This window comes from Schistocerca piceifrons, chromosome 1 (genome assembly GCF_021461385.2).
Source record: "Schistocerca piceifrons isolate TAMUIC-IGC-003096 chromosome 1, iqSchPice1.1, whole genome shotgun sequence".
Classification (NCBI taxonomy): domain Eukaryota; kingdom Metazoa; phylum Arthropoda; class Insecta; order Orthoptera; family Acrididae; genus Schistocerca; species Schistocerca piceifrons.
Window position 1 is genome coordinate 344,451,239 of NC_060138.1, and position 19,448 is coordinate 344,470,686.

At 43.4% G+C, this 19,448-nt stretch overlaps 1 protein-coding gene across 1 annotated transcript in view; it reads left to right on the forward strand.

Annotated features, from left to right (window-relative positions):
• The window catches only part of LOC124720390 (transient receptor potential cation channel protein painless-like), a 132,163-nt gene that overhangs the window by 96,578 nt on the left and 16,137 nt on the right, over positions 1-19,448 (forward strand). The window contains exons 2-3 of the mRNA XM_047245764.1: positions 9,705-9,883; positions 12,875-13,232. Of these exons, the coding sequence (XP_047101720.1) occupies positions 9,705-9,883; positions 12,875-13,232 (537 nt within the window). The remainder of the gene's footprint in view (positions 1-9,704; positions 9,884-12,874; positions 13,233-19,448) is intronic.

A 19,448-nucleotide genomic window follows, 5' to 3' on the forward strand; every position in this document is an offset into this window, starting at 1 on the left:
ACCTGCACGGCGCCAAACACGCATACGACCATCATTGGCACCAAGGCAGAAGCGACTCTCATCGCTGAAGACGACACGTCTCCATTCGTCCCTCCATTCACGCCTGTCGCGACACCACTGGAGGCGGGCTGCACGATGTTGGGGCGTGAGCGGAAGACGGCCTAACGGTGTGCGGAACCGTAGCCCAGCTTCGTGGAGACGGTTGCTAATGGTCCTCGCCGATACCCCAGGAGGAACAGTGTCCCTAATTTGCTGGGAAGTGGCGGTGCGGTCCCCTACGGCACTGCGTAGGTTCCTACGGTCTTGGCGTGCATCCGTGCGTCGCTGCGGTCCGGTCCCAGGTCGACGGGCACGTGCACCTTCCGCCGACCACTGGCGACAACATCGATGTACTGTGGAGACCTCACGCCCCACGTGTTGAGCAATTCGGCGGTACGTCCACCCGGCCTCCCGCATGCCCACTATACGCCCTCGCTCAAAGTCCGTCAACTGCACATACGGTTCACGTCCACGCTGTCGCGGCATGCTACCAGTGTTACAGACTGCGATGGAGCTCCGTATGCCACGGCAAACTGGCTGACACTGACGGCGGCGGTGCACAAATGCTGCGCAGTTAGCGCCATTCGACGGCCAACACCGTGGTTCCTGGTGTGTCCGCTGTGCCGTGCGTGTGATCATTGCTTGTACAGCCCTCTCGCAGTGTCCGGAGCGAGTATGGTGGGTCTGACACACCGGTGTCAATGTGTTCTTTTTTCCATTTCCAGGAGTGTAGTATGAAAGACCTACTGTAAAGCGTCATTAAAGTTCCGTGTGGCCATTCGCGGATGATGTTGCTGTACTAGAGAAGTCGCAAAGGGTCGGAGAGGATCGACACTTGGTGCAGGGAGCGGCTGTTAACATGAAATGCACCATACTGCGCATAAATAAGCGGAAAAATCAGTTATTGTGTGACTACACGATTTACGAACAGTCACTGGAAGCAGAGACATCCAGTGCGTTTGCAGAAATTTAAAGTGGAACAGACTCGGAGAACTAACTGTACAAAAGGCAGATGCCAGGTTGAGATTCGTTGGAACTATAGTCCGCCTCGAAGGAGGTAACTTACAAAACGTTCTTTCGACGGATACTTGAGTACTTCTGGCCAGTCATGAACCATAATCAGATAGGATTGATGGAGGAAGTAGAGAAAAGCCCAAACAGAGCAACCCGTTTCGTTAAGGATTCGTTTAAAAAGCGCGAAAGCGGCTCGTAGATGAACGTGAATCTCCACTGTTACAAGAGAGGCGTCCTGGTATAGTTTACTGTTAAAAATGCGTTTCCAGAAGAGTCACACGATTTATAGCTTTCTTCTACGTAAGTTATATGTCGTGAAAAGGCTATGAAAGTGAAATTAGACACATCCGAGCTCAGACGGAGATTTGCCAACAATTGTTCTTCCTTCGACTGGAGCAGGAATGGAGAAAAGGGACAGTGATACACAAAGTACCCTGCGCCAAGCACCCTAATGTGGCTTTCGGGGTACAGGTGTGGTAGCAGTATGACAGTTTATGCTATCACTGTCTGAAGAGCCTATTGTTTCCAAAAAATAAGGCATAAACAAGTGGGACAGACTTTACAGACACACAAATACCTGATAACATTTTGATAATCAAGACATAAAATGGCAGTACAGAAAAGTAAACGAATTTTGTACAGGGAGAAGCCTGTCAGTTCACAAGATAGAAAGCATGCGATGTAAATGGTGGTCTGTAGCTAACGTTCAGATTCTTGAAACACGTGGGAGTAACGCTGAAGTAACATTGTCAATTCAGACCCTTCTTCTGCGCCTTGTATCCTCTCTCAGGACGGTGTTTTAGGGTAAAATTTCTTCTCTTTAGCATTTGCCCTCAAAGACTGTATCTTCCTGAAAAGCGCTTACTCCTTTCCTCTAGGAGTGCTAATGTGGCGAAGTATGCACGAGAGCTTTTATGAAATTCGGAAATTAAAGCAGATCTACTGGCATAATTGACGCTTTGAGGTTAGAGAATGAACTGTACCTGGATAGCTCAATCGATGAAAGCACCGCCTACTCTACTGGCATAATTGACGCTTTGAGGTTAGAGAATGAACTGTACCTGGATAGCTCAATCGATGAAAGCACCGCCTACTACAGGTAAGGTTTTTTAAGTACCGATCCAGCACACAGTTTCATCTGCCAGAAAGTTTCATACAAATGTTTTTTTTCTGAATAGTCTCTAAACAAACAGATTACTTTTGTTTTAAGAACCATGGACTTTTTACTTTCAAAATGCCAACCAGTGTATTCAGTTAAATTTGGAAGTGTAAGAAAAAGTTTCCTAGTTACTGTAAGGGACAATAAATGAAAAGGAGACAGATGAGAAAAAGTAAGTAACAGTTTATTGTTCCAAAATTGTTCCCCTTATCTGTTAATACATTTACCCCACTCTGAGACAACATGCTCAATGTCTTCATGGAAAAATGTTTGCGGTTTCCTACAGAATCCGGCCGGGCCCACTTGTTGCCAATGTTGTTTCAACTACGCTGCAGAAGTTTCGCTGGGAAGCCCTTATACATCCTCCACACAATCCAGATCTCTCCCCATGTGATTTTAATATTTTTGAAGCCCTGAAGAAAGACATTTACAGCCTTCTGTTTGCTTCGGACGAAGAGGTGCACGCCTGGGTACGAACGTTTTTGCATGAAGGCGCTGACCGTCTCGTGTCACAGTGGAATAGATACGCTAAGAGATATGGTGATTACTTTTGAAATAATAAACCATTTACTTACTTTTATCAGTATGTCTCGTTTTCTTCTGACTGACTCTTATAAACGTAATTTTAAGCTTATCCACAAGTCGTTTATCAATATACAGACAAGTATCTGGTGCAGTTGTTAGATCGATTACTGTTGCTACAATGGCAGCTTATCAAGATTTAAATGAATTTGAACGTGGTGTTACATTCGGCGCAGAAGCGATGGGACAAAGTATCTCCGAGGTAGCGATGAAGTGTGGATTTTCCCGTAAGACTATATAATTGAGTGCACCGTGAATATTAGGAAAACGGTAAAACATCGAATCTCCGACATCGATGCAGCTGGAAAAAATGCAACCCTTCTGCAAATTGATGCAGATTTCAATGCTAGGCCATCAACAAGTACCAGCATGGGAACTATTCAATGAAACATCGTCGATATGGAATTTCGAAGCCGAAGGCCCACTCGTGTACCCTTCATGACTTTACAACACAAACCTTTAAGCTCAACACCGACGTTGTACTGTTGATGACTGGGCCGGCCGGAATGGCCGAGCGGTTCTAGGCGCTACAATCTGGAACCGCGCGACCGCTACGGTCGCAGTTTCGAATCCTGCCTCGGGCATGGATGTGTGTGATGTTCTTAGGTTAGTTAGGTTTAAGTAGTTCTAAGTTCTAGGGGACTGATGACCTCAGAAGTTAAGTCCCATAGTGCTCAGAGCCATTTTTTTTTTTTTTTTTTTGTTGATGACTGGAAACATGATGCCTGGTTGGACGAGTCGCGTTTCAAATTGTGTTGAGCAGATGGTCGGGTATGGAGACAACCTCTTGAATCCATGGACCCATGGAACATGTAGGAGACTGTTCAAGCTGGTGGAGGCTCAGTAATGGTGTGGGATGTGAGCGATTGGAGTGATATGTGATACCTGATACGTCTAAATATGACTCTGACAGGTGACCCATACGTAAGCATCCTGTCTGATCACCTGCCATCCATTCATGTCCATTGTGCATTCTGATGGACTTGGGCAATTCCAGCAGGATAATGCAACACCCCACGTCCATAATTGCTAAAGAGTGGCTCCAGGAGCACTCTTCTGAGCCGAAACACTTCCACTGTCCACCGAACTCCCCTCACAATAGAGCATATCTGGGATGCCTTGCAACATGCTATTCAAAAGAGATCTCCGCCTTCTCGTCCTCTTAAGGATTTATGGACAGCCCTGCAGAATTAATGGTCTCAATTCCCTCCAGCATGTGCTGTAATGGGCGAGTGTGGTGCACTGAAAATATTCTGAGTTCGGAGTTAGCGTGGCCACGCGGGGGCGGGGGCCTCTCAGTGGGCCACGGCCCAGCAAAACCACATGGTGCCGAACGTTAGCTGAGCAAGGGGGGTAGCCCCAGCGTATGGTCCAGCCGACCACATGGCTGGGAATTCCGTGGTGACACTGTGTTGATGAAAGAGACTTTTATGCTGAGAGTGCCAAAGATGGCGGACTTTGTGAAACCATCGTTGCAGACATTTCACAGTTCGTATGGAAATTAATAGTAGCCAAATGAATCATGATACCTCAAAAAGAAACATGTACGTAACTATTATTTGCACGACGATTCTGATGGTGTAATCAGATTTTCAATATCTTTATTAATTTAAAGTTTAGTATCTGACAGTAAATTTTATACAAGTAACATCCAGCAACGAAATTCTAAAATCTAAACGCTTCATCCGATTTCGTCGATCGACGTGTGTTTAGAAAGCTTTTAGTGTAAACCTAAATTGGTATAAATTACAGTCATTTAACTTGAATAGTACGTGAATTATTGGAGGTCAAAGTGGCGGATTACTATCGATCACGTCAGGCCACAAGAACTCCACAGTTACACGAAAAAACGGGCACATTACAAGGGAAGTGCTGGATGCGATGGCGCGACGGATGCACAGTCGCAGGAAGGACTTAGAAAGTGGAGCGGTTGGCGCGTGACCACGAGAGATAGAAATACTTCAGATTTCCGACTTGTGTGCTTGTGAGATTTCTGTGGCTTCTGCAGTGAAGATGTACGCGTTTGGAAGTGAATATCTCGCAAGCTATGTTGTTGTTCATAACTAATTACGTAAAGTAGGAATCTATTGGTTCCCTGTTATTCAACCCATATTTTATTTAATTGCCGAACCATCGACACCAATAAGTGTTTGGCAGAAATACACCGCATTGTTAAAAGTACTTCTGCTATTGTACTCATCATTTAAAGTCGTTAAGATAGAGCCTGCAGATTTTATATAATTGCAATCTTTCATTTATAAATTTATACGTTACATTCGTAATTGCAGAGTGATAGGAACCTTCGACCATTCGATTCATGTGTATATTCATATTGTTTACTGTAGACTCAGCAATATTCTGTAATGCGGCAACTACGTATCCCAGCCCATAGACGACGAAACCAGCCAAAACTTTCAATATTTCGACTCTGAGTCGGATTTTACGGAGTTGAGGGCCTCACCACACCATCATTTCATATTTTAATGTGAAAGCCCGCAAGCGCTACTTCAGACATTAGTTGAGCCCATTCCGTGTCGTGTTGCTGCACTTCAGCGTGCTCACGAGGGCCTTACACGATATGAGACAGGTGTACCAGTTTCTTTGGCTCTTGAGTGTATATGAAGGCAATGTCCGGACTGGCTGATCCATTATCGTCCAGCCCAAACTGCTAATGACAGAAATTCAAAATTTAGCAAGGATTTTGATCTTATACTTGAGGCGTCGTCTAAAAAGGGATTTTTCGAAATTCCATCCATATTGGGGGTGATACAGGGGATGAAAGGTTCTTTGAAAATATGTCGCTATTAAAGCAATTTTGAAGCCATACCTACGAAAACTGGCATTTGGTTTCTCTGTCAGAAATAAATAAATACGTGTTTCAGTATTTTTGGAAACTTAACCACTTTGGGTGTGTAAGAGTGGGTTAATTTTGTCTTAAATAAATTTTTATCAAAGAACTACTAAGGTATTATTAAAGCTACACCTATAAAAACTGGTATTTGACTTCTCGGTTTAGAAATAAAAAAATACATGTTCTAAAACTTTTGCAAATTCAACTCCTAGGGGAGTGAAATTGGGGATGAGAATTTTTAAGAAAATATTTCGTTATATTACACAATTTTAAAGCTAAATCTATGAAAATTGGTATTTCACTTCTCGTTTGGATGTGAAGAAATATGCGCTAATGGATGAAAGTTCCTAGAGAAATGTCACAACAAGAACGCAAAAGGCACAATTAAAAAAACTTTGGACTCCAGCTATCGGATCGCTTTTGTCAGAAGTACCTTTGGGAAAGGCCATGCTTCTATTGCCTAAGTAGTGTGAAAAGTTCAGAAGGTGTTGCAATTTGAGAACAACATCAAAAATTCGATTAAGGAAAAACAACCGCACAATAACCCTGGGTTCGGTGTGGGGCGGCTGAGGGGTGTAGTGGACTATGATAGTCGTCGTGGGGTTGTGGCCCACTGCGGCTGCGGCGGGGACGGAACCTCTCCGTCGTTTCTGGGTCCCCGGTTAACATACAATACAATACAATACAATATTGATGACACGGAAATGCTGATTTCTTGCGGTGCAGATCAGTATCTTAATCATGAACGAGTTTGCTGTGAGCGTAGTACCGCGAATGGCTTGACAATACCAGTTGTCTCCGAGGCGGTGGAAAGCAACACACGTATTGCGAAGACGGCAGCAATTAAAGCACCGATGCTCACGAAGTGATGTGAACCAAGAACTGCAACGAAGAGTGAGAAGGTGTCTCTCAGTAGGTCTGTTACCTCGGACACCGCACGACTGTGCGCTTCCTCCGATAGAAAATGGTTCCTGTAGTCCTCTTGACTGGAAGATGGCACTACAGATTTTACTACAGGAAACGTCTGATCTTTATGTCGTTATGCATTTGGATAATGGTTAGCCAATGACAGTTTGCCACCAAATGCAGTCTGCTGTAACCCACAGAGCCGCGCGTGGTAGCCGAGAGGTCTTGGGCGCCTTGCCACGGTTCGCGGAGGTTCGAGTCCTCCCTCGGGTATGGGTGTGTGTGTGTGTGTGTGTGTGTGTGTGTGTGTGTGTGTTGTCCTTAGGTTAAGTTACTTTACGTTAGACTAAGTAAGTTAGTTTAAGTTAGACTAAGTAGTGTGTAAGCCTAGGTTCCGATGACCTCAGCAGTTTGGTGCCATAGGAACTGATCACAAATTTCCAAATTTTTGTAACACGCAGCGATAAATAAACCCTTTTACAGTTACAATATTTACTGGACGCCAATATTAACACAACTATAATCGCCGGACACTTAGAGTTCCTGAAGTTTAACGTCTGTCACAGGGTGCAACCACTGACACTTGACAGCACCGTGAGCAAGTCTGCCAGCCCATGTGGCCGAGCGGTTCTAGGCGCTTCAGTCCGGAACCGCGCTGCTGCTACGGTCGCAGATTCGAATCCTGCCTCAGGCATGGATGTGTGTGATGTCCTTAGGTTAGTTAGGTTTAAGTAGTTCTGAGTCTAGGGGACTGATGACCTCAGATGTTAAGTCCCGTAGTGTTCAGAACCATTTGAACACTTGAAATGAGAGGACCGATGTTATACTTTGAGTTTAGCGGCAGAGGCGGTATGAAGATGGTGGCTCAGCATAGCTGTTGATGATCGGCTTGAGGTGGTTGCCCGAAGAACAGACTTCTCGTTTTTTTTTTTCACTAATGGAGTTACATATTTATTTTGATATTTTAAATTACCATTATCAAATTACATTTGTGTTTCTTAAAATTTATATTTTCTTTCTTTTCTTCTGACATGGTGAGACGTTTGATATGAATTCTGGGTCTTTCCAGTAAAGTGTGTAGTATTCGTCTTCTTCGTGCTCGGAGTTTCTTCTGCCTCCCCTTCGTCTTCGTTGTTGTCCTCGATCTGCCTTTCCATTCGAGCGACTACTTTTTGGTTTACCAGCGTACGGTTGGCCCTGATAATCTCGTAGGCCTGCACTGTTTGGTTGGTCAGGACCAGTCGGTGTGCTCGCCGTTGCTGCGTCACCCTTTTATTAAGTCCGTCTTCTTCGGTGATTTTCGTCGTTCGCACTGCTCTGTATACCACTGTCTTTGGGCGTGGCTGAGGTTCATGCGTCTGGGTTGCACGTCGTTGCTGATAGTGGTCCTCAGTTTGTCCGGTCGTCATCGTCGTATTCGACTGCACACTGATCTGCGACGCTCGGATTTCTGTCTCTGGTCTTCGATGGTAGACCTCCTGTAACAGGAGGCGGGCAGCTTCCATTTCTGTGCGGGGTGTCATCCTGAAGCGGGCTTCAGCCTCTTGTAGCGCGGCGTCGATGTTGGTGTTCCAATCAGCTTCCTTGGTCTTGCGCCGCCTTCTAACACTATGACATCTTATACTTCACGGCGCACTGGAGCAGCCTGCAGACTCCAGTCTGCTCTGCAGCCGGTTATATGGTCATTTTCGTAGTTCCCCAGGCGGCCACTTTGCGTGCCGTAGTTACAGCCGCTTGTGGTGGTGCCGCTAAACTCCCGGTGTCCATGGTCTCTGTCACCGATATGCCTTCGTCCATCGACGGCAAAGATACAGGGTGGCGCACGAAATGTCTTACCATGTTGTTTTTGAATATAAACTTTATTGTCAATACAATCAGAAAGGAACGTATGAAGAGCCGTCCATGGAGATTTGTTCTAACTCAGCACATGCTCAATATGTGCACCGTTTCGTTTCCTAACTTCCTTCAAACGAACACTGAAGAAGAAGAAGAAAAAAGTCACATGGATTGAGGTCTGGGCTATTGGGGGGCCAATTTTGTCCGTTATTGAAGCGACCTGGAAACCTGAGTGAAATGATCCGCATGTCGAAATGCTCGTGTAAAAACTCCAACACAGTGTTTGCAGTATGTGGCCTTGCTCCATCTTACACGAACCTGTGCGTGTTGAAGGGCAAGGCAGTAGCAAGAAGCTGTGGAATGGAGCTACTGCGAAGCATGCTCAAATAACTCCCGCTGTTCATAGTTTCTTCAAAGAAAAAGGGTCCAATAAGTCCATGACTGGAAATTGCTGCCCACGCTGTAATCCTCGGAGCATAAAGTTGTCGTTCATGAAGCACTTGTGCGTTTGCAGTGGCCCAAAAGCGTACATTTTGTTTGTTAAGCACACCGTCTAAATGACAATGCGCCTCGTCTGAAAACCAAACGTTGTTGAGTTGTTGAGAGTTTCTTCCCTATCCTCCGCCCACTGAGCAAACAGTAGTCTCTGCTGCCTGTGTTCTTCAGTGAGCTTCTGTGCACAGGTCATCTTGTATGGGTACACATGGAGATCACTTTTAAGAATGCGTTGAACGGAGCGTCTGGATATTCCCAGTTGCACTGCTGCCTTTCTACACGATTTCCCGGGACTTCTCTGTACAGCAGCTCGTACCGCTTCAGTATTCTCCGGCGAACAAACAGGCTTCGGCCGAGGTCGCGTCGCTTCCAATACTGTTCCTTCCTGGACAAATTTATCGTACAATCTGTGGGTGGTCTTCTTGCAAGGGACCCATCGTGTGTTAAACTGTTGTCGAAAACGCCTCTGAGTCACAACAAGGCTTTTCGTTTCATGAAAAAGTAAAACAATTGCCGATCGTTGCTGTGTCGTCAGTCTTCCATTGTCAGCCATTGCTGCTTACTAGTCTCCTAGCGACAGTATCGTGAATTACACGTCATTTCGTAACTCATTTGTTTTTCCAAGCTCTGCTGGTACTGCTGTACAGATCCCAGCGGGATATCTAATGTGCGTCGTAAATTGTGAAAGAAACAATTGGTAACACATTTCGTGCGCGACCCTGTACAAGACAGTCGACATAGAAAAACTTAAAGTGCTTACCCATAGACAGTGGTACTCTTGAGAGAACTTCTCTTACGTGTCGTTGTTGGGTGTGATTGCAGATGAGACCGAGCGTGCGGCGCATGCTGAGCGGCTGCTACCCGCCGTGGCAGCAGCTGGTGGACGCCCTCCAGAGGAACGACGCGCAGGCCCTGCGGGAGCTCCTGCAGGCGGCCGACATTTCCATCGACATGGAGCTGCCGGCGCCACACCTCGTCACGCCACTGCAGCTCGCCTGCAAGTAAGCACTACACGTCTACATCTACATTTATACTCCGAAGTCCCATGTGTTCAGATCCGGAGAATATGGCGGCCAATCGAGGCCCATGCCCGTAGCCTCTGGGTACCCCAGAGCCAGAATGCGGTCCCAAAAGTGATCCTCCAGGACATCGAACACTCTCCTGCTTCAATGGGGTCGAGATTCGTCTTGAATGAACCACATCTTGTCGAAATCAGTGTCGCTTTGGATAATGAAGATATCGCACCAGATTATTCCGTGACTGGATATTGCACACCACACAGTCACCTGTTGAGTGTGAAGAGGCTTCTCTATCGCGAAATGCTGGTTCTAAGTGCCCAAATGCGCCAATTTTGCTCTCGATGAACACATCCAGTTTAAATGGGCTTCGTCGCTAAACCAAACCGTATTGCACATACTAATTCCCATCATGCCCCGCGGCCAATCGTGCAGTTTGAACGTTCTAACGCAAACTGTACAGAAGTTATGACGATCTTATTTCATATAGTTCCATAACAGTAACCCTGTTCGTTCTTCTTATCCAAGAAAAAACAGCTTTTACTAAAGGTACACCTGGGTCGTCGCGACCTCATCACCTTCCTGTTAACCTACTGAATGCTAAGGAATCAAAGGGAGACGCAGGTCAGTGCTATTACACATATTGCAGAGTGGGAGAAAAGAAATTTCAACGCCTGTTACAGTATGCTTCGCTAGTTGTGCATCGTTATTGATTTTATCTTCTGGTAAACCTTCCGGGATGTAAGGTCCAGCGCAGCTCTGGACGAAACGTTAGGAGCTGAAGAGTTTCATGGACCACGACCTTACATCCCGGAAGGTTTACCACAAGATATGTCACCCGGTCGTGAAAGCCTTCATACTATGTTATTGATTTTCATCAATCGACTCCTGAACAACTTGCGATCACTGCTCTTTTTGTTAGAAATTCAACAATTTGTAACAAATTTTGCTGTCACACGTTTCGTACCTAAAACATCCGAAAAGTTTCATGGAATGAGACAAATGATATGCCAACATCTTCATCGACTACTCTGATTGTGATTCGGCGATAGTTCATAATTATTTCTTCCGTTTTTGCCACGATTTGATAATCTGATAATGTACTGGGTCGTCCAGGGCGATCGTCGTCTGTACGTCTTTACAGCTTTATTCGAAACGTTAACACACCTCGTTAACCATTGTTTTACTCATAGCGGATTCAACAAAAGCAGTATTTTACATCTGTAAACCTTTACTGCACTTTATTCCGTTCTAACAGCAAAATTTGATACAAATTCTCTGATCGATTTTCATGCAAAATAAATAACCGCTGATACTACCAGACGGCATGTAACCTTTTTGACAGCTGACAACAGAATAAAATCCGATACGGCTAACACTAGACACTGTACAGATATTTGTCAGGCATGTTCACCAACACAGGAACAAAATAGCAGCGCGAATCGGACTAAATAACACGCGAAATTACAAATTACCCACTGCGTTTTGAACACGCCTCATATATTCCCTTATCTTCCAGTATATCGTTGTGTGTATCGTATCTTGTCTTGAAGAACCCAGCAAAAAAATTATTTATTGTGTCTTTCAACATAGTTTCTACAGCAGTGCTCGACAGCTCTTAAATGATTCAGAAAATAAATCTTAAATCAGCCAAAAACTATTAAATCAACAATGTTTAACGTTTTCCATCAGTTTCAGTCTTAGTCAGGTCGACAATTCCATACCTATTACAGAAATGAATGTGTGAATGCTCCACATCTCCTCCCAAGCCACCAGAACGATTTCAGCCAGGATTGCTACCCATATCGCTTACTGTCTAGAAATAATCGCTATGAGGATAAGAACCACCTGCGTATAAAAAGGGTGGGGATGAAAAATATGTGTAGCCCACGACACGCGAACGCCCGGGTTTTATTCATCCAGTGTTTCGGAATGAGAGCGCATAATGACTTGAAGCAAGCTTTACACATAACTTCGTACCTTCACGAAACCATTTCTCTCTTGTCAACCCGCGCAATTTGATGAATGGGAAAAGGTTTATTGCATATTATATTTCCGTTGTTCATGCAGTAAAACAGTATCCGAACCCGGCTGGGTCGGAAATTTTCTCCGCTCAGGGACTGGGTGTTGTGTTGTCCTAATCATCATCATTTCATCCCCATCGACGCGCAGGTCGCCGAAGTGGCGTCAAATCGAAAGACCTGCCCCAGGCGAACGATCTACCCGACGGGAGGCCCTAGCCACACGACGTTTCCATTTCCATCAGATTTAACTCAACTTATTATTTCTGTACTACAAACTGTATTCACGACAAATTTCGCAGACTGTGATTACATATACCACTGAATGTACTTACAAAATTGTTTCATTGTAAGGTACATAGTTCTGGACTCATTATTTTAGAAACACTGAGATGCGTGAAAAACTACTGCATCATGCGTGATTTGTATATTTATTATTTCTTTGCTACGAGTTGTATTCACGACACATTTCGCACGCCGGGCGCTGTGGAAGAGTGGTTCTAGGCGCTTCAGTTCGGAACCGCGCTGCTGCTACGGTCGCAGGTTCGGATCTTGCCTCTGGCATGGATATGTGTGATGTCGTTAAGTTAGTTAGGTTTAAGTAGTTCTAAGTCTAGGGGGCTGATGACCTCAGATGTTAAGTCCCATAACGCTTAGAGCCATTTGAACCATTTTTTGAACACATAAAGCACCGAAAAGTGGACTATCACAATACAAATAATGCCAGTGACAGTGAAGACGCATAAAACTCTTTGTTTTTGGTGTAATAAAGTGTGGTTTATTTGAAAATAGTAGTTTTTGTGTCCATATTTTATATTTTGACACCCATATTATATGTACATATTTTGTCATTTTTAATACATGTGTACCCGAACCCCAGTAACATGCCAATTGCAAAATATTTGAATTCTGCGAGAGAGTTCTCCATTGTGCATGATGGTCATGTTTGTTCCAGATTAAAACATGACATAGTGAATGAAGAGTCGTGTATTCAGATTCTGCTGGATGCTGGAGCTGACCCGAACAAGCCAAATGAGATACGGGATGGGTGTACGGCTCTGCACATTGCCGCAGAAGCCGGGAACTTCAGTGCAGTCATGACACTGTTGAGAGACGGCAGGACTGAAGTCAACGCACTCAACAGCCGAGGGGAGACCGTGCTGCACGCCTTGGCCAACAGGCCTGAGCCAGAGACCTGCAGTGAGAAGACCAAGCTGAAGGAGTGCCTCGAATTTCTCTTAGAGGATCCCAAACTCGACGTAAACAGGCCGAGCCGCCAGAACAGAACAGCAATACTGAATGCTGCGTTGAAGGTAAACATTACGCTAAACGTTGTTTTAAAACCAGTTTTAGTTCATATGTTAAATTATGGTCAGAGCGTCAGATTGAAATATGTAGCTGCCGATATCTGGTAGTTTATCATTAATACCGAATCGTTTTCACATTTCCGTGGGTAAAATTAGTTGACATTCTTGTCAATGGTTGTGATTTATGAGGTTTTTGGTGTTTTCGGGGTGGGGCGTCTGTAGCCCCCTCCCCTCCCCACACACACACAATGGAGTATCATATAGGGGCGGTGGCAAGAGAGGGGGGGGCTGTAGCCCCCCCCCCCACACACACACACACACACACAATGGAGTATCATATTACACTGGATAAAACGACTTCAGAAATCAGTGAATATATTACTCCAACAGATTCAATCATTTTTTTAATAATTATGAAGCAATATAAGTTGCAATGTATTTCAAACAATTTTAACAAAGGAATAACAGCGGCAAATAGCTTACTATCTAAACCAATAAATATCATTTAACTTAAAATGGGCGTCTTATTATTTATTAATGCACATTTTTTACCCTGAACTCCAAAACAGTTGCCAAAAACTACTTAAAGCAACGCCAAATTTTACTAATTTGTCAGTAGAGGACTCCAGCTCTCCTTTTATTAAGCGATATTCCATTCCCCCAAACCCCCTCCCCCCATTAGTACCCCCCCCCCCCCCGTCCCCCGACCAACTTCTAGAATCGCCCCTGAACAGAACTATAAACCCGATTGGACACCCGACAACTTATTGTCTTTCTGAAAGACGCGGTTGTTTAGTCATTGTGACAAGATTGGCATAATGACTTAAACTGACATCTGTGTAATAAAACAACTTGCGTATCATATTTTAGTTTTGCAAAATACTCGTCAACCTACTGCCATCTTATTTTATTAGCTTGCTGACAGTGATGTTTGTCAACCTACTCCGTCGTTCCGAACAGGCCTCATAATGCCCAACGCTACCAGCCGACCGCAGTGTCCTCCTCAGCCGTTAGGCGTCACTGGACGCGGATATGGAGGGGCATGTGGCTAGCAAACTGTTCTAATGGCCATTGTCAGTTTCCGCAACTGGAGCCGCTACTTCTCAGTTTGTCTCACAAGGGCTGAAAGCACTCCGCTTGTCAACAGCACCCACTCAGGAGACTCAGGTGGTCCCTGTCCACAGCACTTAACGTCGCTGATCTGATGGCAAGCTGTGTTAGCACTGCAGCAAGGTCGTTGGCTGTCAACATACACCACTTCTAAAATATTGCATACCAGTTTCCACCCTGAAGAAAAAGAAGTTGCTGTGCAGCTATTATCTAAGTACCAAAAATACCGTGAAATAACCAACTGTTTCAGTACAGTTTCTTCTTTTCGCTCTCTAAATTAGCTGCAGTATCGCTCAGTACTGCATACTTGTAGAGTTGTACCGAAATGCTCAATGCGCCCCTGGCAGCAGTGCCTAAGCTGTGTCCTCCCCTTTCCCATCCTGTAATACTACGTTTCAGTAATTTTCCCTACAGATTTAGCAAATTTTATTTTGTAAGTGGGTTTAATCAAAATGAAAGTCCGGGCCCGGTAGCTGAGTGGTCAGCGCAACAAAATGTCAATCCTAAGGGCCCGGGTTCAATTCCCAGCTGGGTTGGAGATTTTCTCCACTCAGGGATTGGGTGTTGGGTTGTCCTAATCATCATCATTTCATCCCCATCAATGCGCAAGTCACCGAAGTGGCGTCAGATTGAAAGACTTGCACCCGGTGAACAGTCTACCTGACGGGAGGCCCTAGTCTCACAACATTTATTTATCAAAATGAAGCGTTATTGAAAAGCATTACTGGTATCGTCTGCCATGCACAATCTGTCTTATCTTTTGTGCCTTGAAAATTATGGGAGCTCACCTGTCGAAATATTGCTGATTGTTGAGGACATTATCTGGTTTATTCTCAAAAGTTATTTGAACATTTGATACATTGGGATGAGGTCCAATTTTAGAGCAAATGTACTGACTGGAGGGTTTAGTAAACTACATATTCCCCCTCCCCCTTTTCTGCTTGCTTCCTCCACTGTCGCATCTTGCTTTAGTCATCAGTCAGTACAAATCGTGAGCTTTCATTTAAATCAATCAATCAAAGAAATCAGTAATGTTGAGTATGAATGAGCTGCATAGACGACTATTATGTGAACCAAATACTGCACACTGTTGCCACTTAAATCATGTTGGTGATAGCTGTATGTTATGGACAGATAAAGAAGAATTGTTGAACGGCCTGCAGCCATTAGTGCTTTGCATCTGAAAGCTATCACAGACACTGCTAAGTCTCACAGATCTTCTTATGCTGAGTCAACTGTAGTCGTTTCTTCGTGTTACTGCTTGGACAAAATGACACTGTGACAACAACATGTTTTTGCAGTCGCAGGCCCATTGTAAGGCTTCATCTCGTAGGCAGGAGGTTGGAGAACTCAAGCTTTGCTTCTTCCATTTCTTCACAGATATTGTCTATCTCTATGCAGAGTTCCCCCCCTCCCCAATGCTACACTATTGATGGTGACTGATCTCACTTTTAATCCAGCAACGTTTCTTCGGAATACTTCTCGGGCTGAGTCATATACGACTTCGCGAAGTTGAACAGTTGTAGAAATGTTGTACTGAGTTAATTAACTTTTAACCATATTGATGTACACACCATACTGAATAAGGAACCATACTAGATGGTCTTACAAAAAATAAACTTTTCATGGGGGCATTTTTCTTCTCCATGAATTTTTCTAGAAATAGTAAGTCAAAAATTTGTGTTCTGCCTTACCAGAGTAGCTGATACTAGTTGCTCCAGAAAGTTCATTCTGTAGAAATCATGGGCTATATCATGCTGAGAGATCTGATGATAAAACTGCAGACAAATTGTGTTAACAGTTGCATAAGAGGTGGTCAAATGAAAACGAGATAGATGGAAAAAAGTAAGTAAACTGTTTATGATTTCAAAAGTAACTGTGTAATACGTCAATGCCTTCATGAAAAAATGTTAACTATGGAACCTTGGTTTTACACATCCGAAGCAAATTGGCAGCCATTAACGTCTTTCTTCAGGGCTCCAAAAATATGGGAATTGTTTGGGGAGAGTTTGGGAATGTATGGAGGATGTGTAAGGGATTTCCAGTGAACTTGCGCAGTGTAATCAAAACAATCTTGACAACATTAATAGCTATGGTGATTGCTTTTGAAATAATAAACAATTTACTCACTTTCTTCCATCTGTCTCGTATTTGACTGCCCCTTATAACTTGTATGGGTGCATCCAGTACTTCCTTTCCTTTTTCAGTTTTTTGAGCTTTAAGTAATAATAAGTCTCAATAACATCCTCTTCAGATGAGCTCATGACTGCAACTGAAACAGGAACATGATTTGCATTGTGCTGTGCCAAGTTGCATCATGGTTATCATATTATCCCAGTGGAAACACAACTATTGTACTGATAAGTGCTGTGTCATGTGATGCTTATTGGAATCTATCATATTGCACATCCTATCCTCAGTGTGAACTGTGCCTTGAAGCTACCATAGTGGTAAACAAGTTACAGAGAAAGAAACACATAAACAGAAATAGAAATACAAAGTAACATTTAATCAATTCCATTTAAATGCATTTCATGTCAAATTTGGAAAATATAATTAATCTAGTTTTTGCTGTGCTTACAAATACTTTCCAAACACTGGAAACTTATTTAAGTGACAGCTCGACATACAGTCAGCAGTCAAAAGACCAGAAGGAAAAGACCAGAAGGCTATTTCCATAGAAGCCTGCCATTCACTTCCTTATTACTACATCTACACCTAAACCAGAAAGCTTCACAATATTTTCCACAAATCACACACATCTAATTCATTTGAAGTGGTGTAATGTCTTACCATTTCTTGAGCTGATTGGCTGCTCACCATTCATGGTTACATTTGTTCACCATTGTACCTACGTCATCTCTGGTTCTCTTGTCACCAACATACTCAATAGACTCCTGCCAACTTCAGTGTCTTTTTCAAGTCTCTTTCTCAACTCTTGGTCCTTTTTCCTGTCTCCTTGAATAGTCATCTTCTTACTGATCCATACAGTATACCCTCCCAATTGGCTGCCTCAGAATTGTTAATAACAATATTCTAGGATTGGTGTACATGATCTCCTTCTCTGCAAATGTTTCAAGTAACCAATGTTGGGCCATCCCGTGACTATTGTCTTGTGCAGTTCCTCTCAATCATCAGTTTGTCACTGTGGTAGGAAAATTCACCTGCTGCCACTGGCATAATATCCAGGTTATTAGTTGCTATGTTTGACTTCCACAAACTTTTAAGCTGTTACACAGTGCCAGCTGTAACATCACCAAGTCCTCTAGCCCAGTTTCTCTGAAAGTTTCTGTGGATGCTCTTCCAAAAGGAGCTACCTGCAAAAAATACTCAAACCACCTTGTTAGAACTCTTTGCCTGTTGTTCCCAATTATTTCATCACTCATATAGTAAAATGAGATATATTGCAATATATACAACATAATCTGTCACAAAAAATGAAATTCAATATGTATGCCTTTGCATCCTGTACACAAAACAGAAAAAAAAATTCTAGAAAGATACAGATTTAAAGAGCGCCACACAGACAATCTACTTTAATGACAAAGGACATTCAGCATCTATAACTTATATCAGCAAAATATAAAAAGCAAAATAAGAAAAGCAAGCTACAGAAAGAAAGAAAAACTTGTAATTTTAAAAATGTGTACAAATTTTACTGCTGAAGACAATTATCAAAGTGGAAGAAAACATTTCTGAAAAGTAAGAGTAAATTTTTCATTTTGTTCAGTGCTGTCAGGTGGATATCAAGAGTTGCAAATCAAACACGAAATCACAGTTGTCAGTGAAAGGCAGAAGTCAACACTGAAAACATATTTATCAAATGAACAAGAAGCACTATGTGCTTACACTATGTCAGCAATTACTGCATAAACACTGTCTCCACATATGCGTACACCATCATTACTCTACCATGCAAACATTGGGGTTACACTCATATGCACAAAACCCTAGGTTAGGTGTGGGGCGGCAGTGGGGTGAGTGGACTGCTGTAGCCTGTTGTGGGGTTGTGTACCACTGTGGTCTATGGTGGGGACAAAGCCTCCCCATTGTTTCTAGGTCCACAGTTCACTACCATACAATACAATACTAAGAAGCTCAAAAAGTTTTGTTTTGTTGCATGTTCTTCCACGATACTGCAGTAGTTAACAGGTAATAAATATGGCAACGGACACTTAGAAAGGCTACATTGTGCTGGAATTTCATTCACATTTGTCTATTACAACAGCATGAGACACTTCAGAATGTGGTTTTGACAATCTTCAGTGGGTGTCATTTACACTGAGTGATAGTCTGCACAGTCATTGTCAATAGGTCGCTTTCTATGTGGAAATTGCTGAATCATCAATCTGTGACTGAAAGAACTTTTGGTACATACGTCATAGAAACTATCCAGTTCAGCAAAATGTTAGAAGAACATTCCATTGCTCAGAAGATCTTAGGGAAATGGCTAAGCAGAAACTTTACCTCTTGCAACAGCAAGCTCTAATGTACAAGAACAAAGTTCTCTGAGTATGCTATGCAAGTGCAACAGGATACAGAAGACACGTTTTAACAGACATTGAAGTGCAAAATGTATGGATGAAACTAACTTTTGTATTATGTGTCACTTTCAAGTAACATATCTTGCTGAAACTTGGACCATACCTAGAGAGAACAGCTACACAGCAGTACCAAAAGTATTTGAAATAAATATGCAATGAAACTTTTATACAAAGACAATAATTACACTGAAGTCCCTGTGATTTATGATGGTCCCCTGGACATTGCAAAAGGTGGGACATGGTTCTTAACTGGGTGTATGATCACCACTAATGGCCCTGCAGTATCCTCCCATGCTGGCCACAAGGTTGGTAAAAAGTTCTAGTGGTAGAGCATTCTATTCCTCCACCATTATACTTGACAACTGGTGGTCGGTTGTTGGTGCATGTGGACATGCTGCATTAAGCCGTCCCAGTGGATTCCAAATGAGTTCAATGGGATTGAAGTAGGAGGAACAGAGAGGCTAGCCCATTTGCTGTATATCCTCTCATTCCAATTCCTGCACCTGCACTGTTCAATGCGAGCTCACATTGTCATCCATAAAATTGCAGTCTCGGTCAACATCATGGC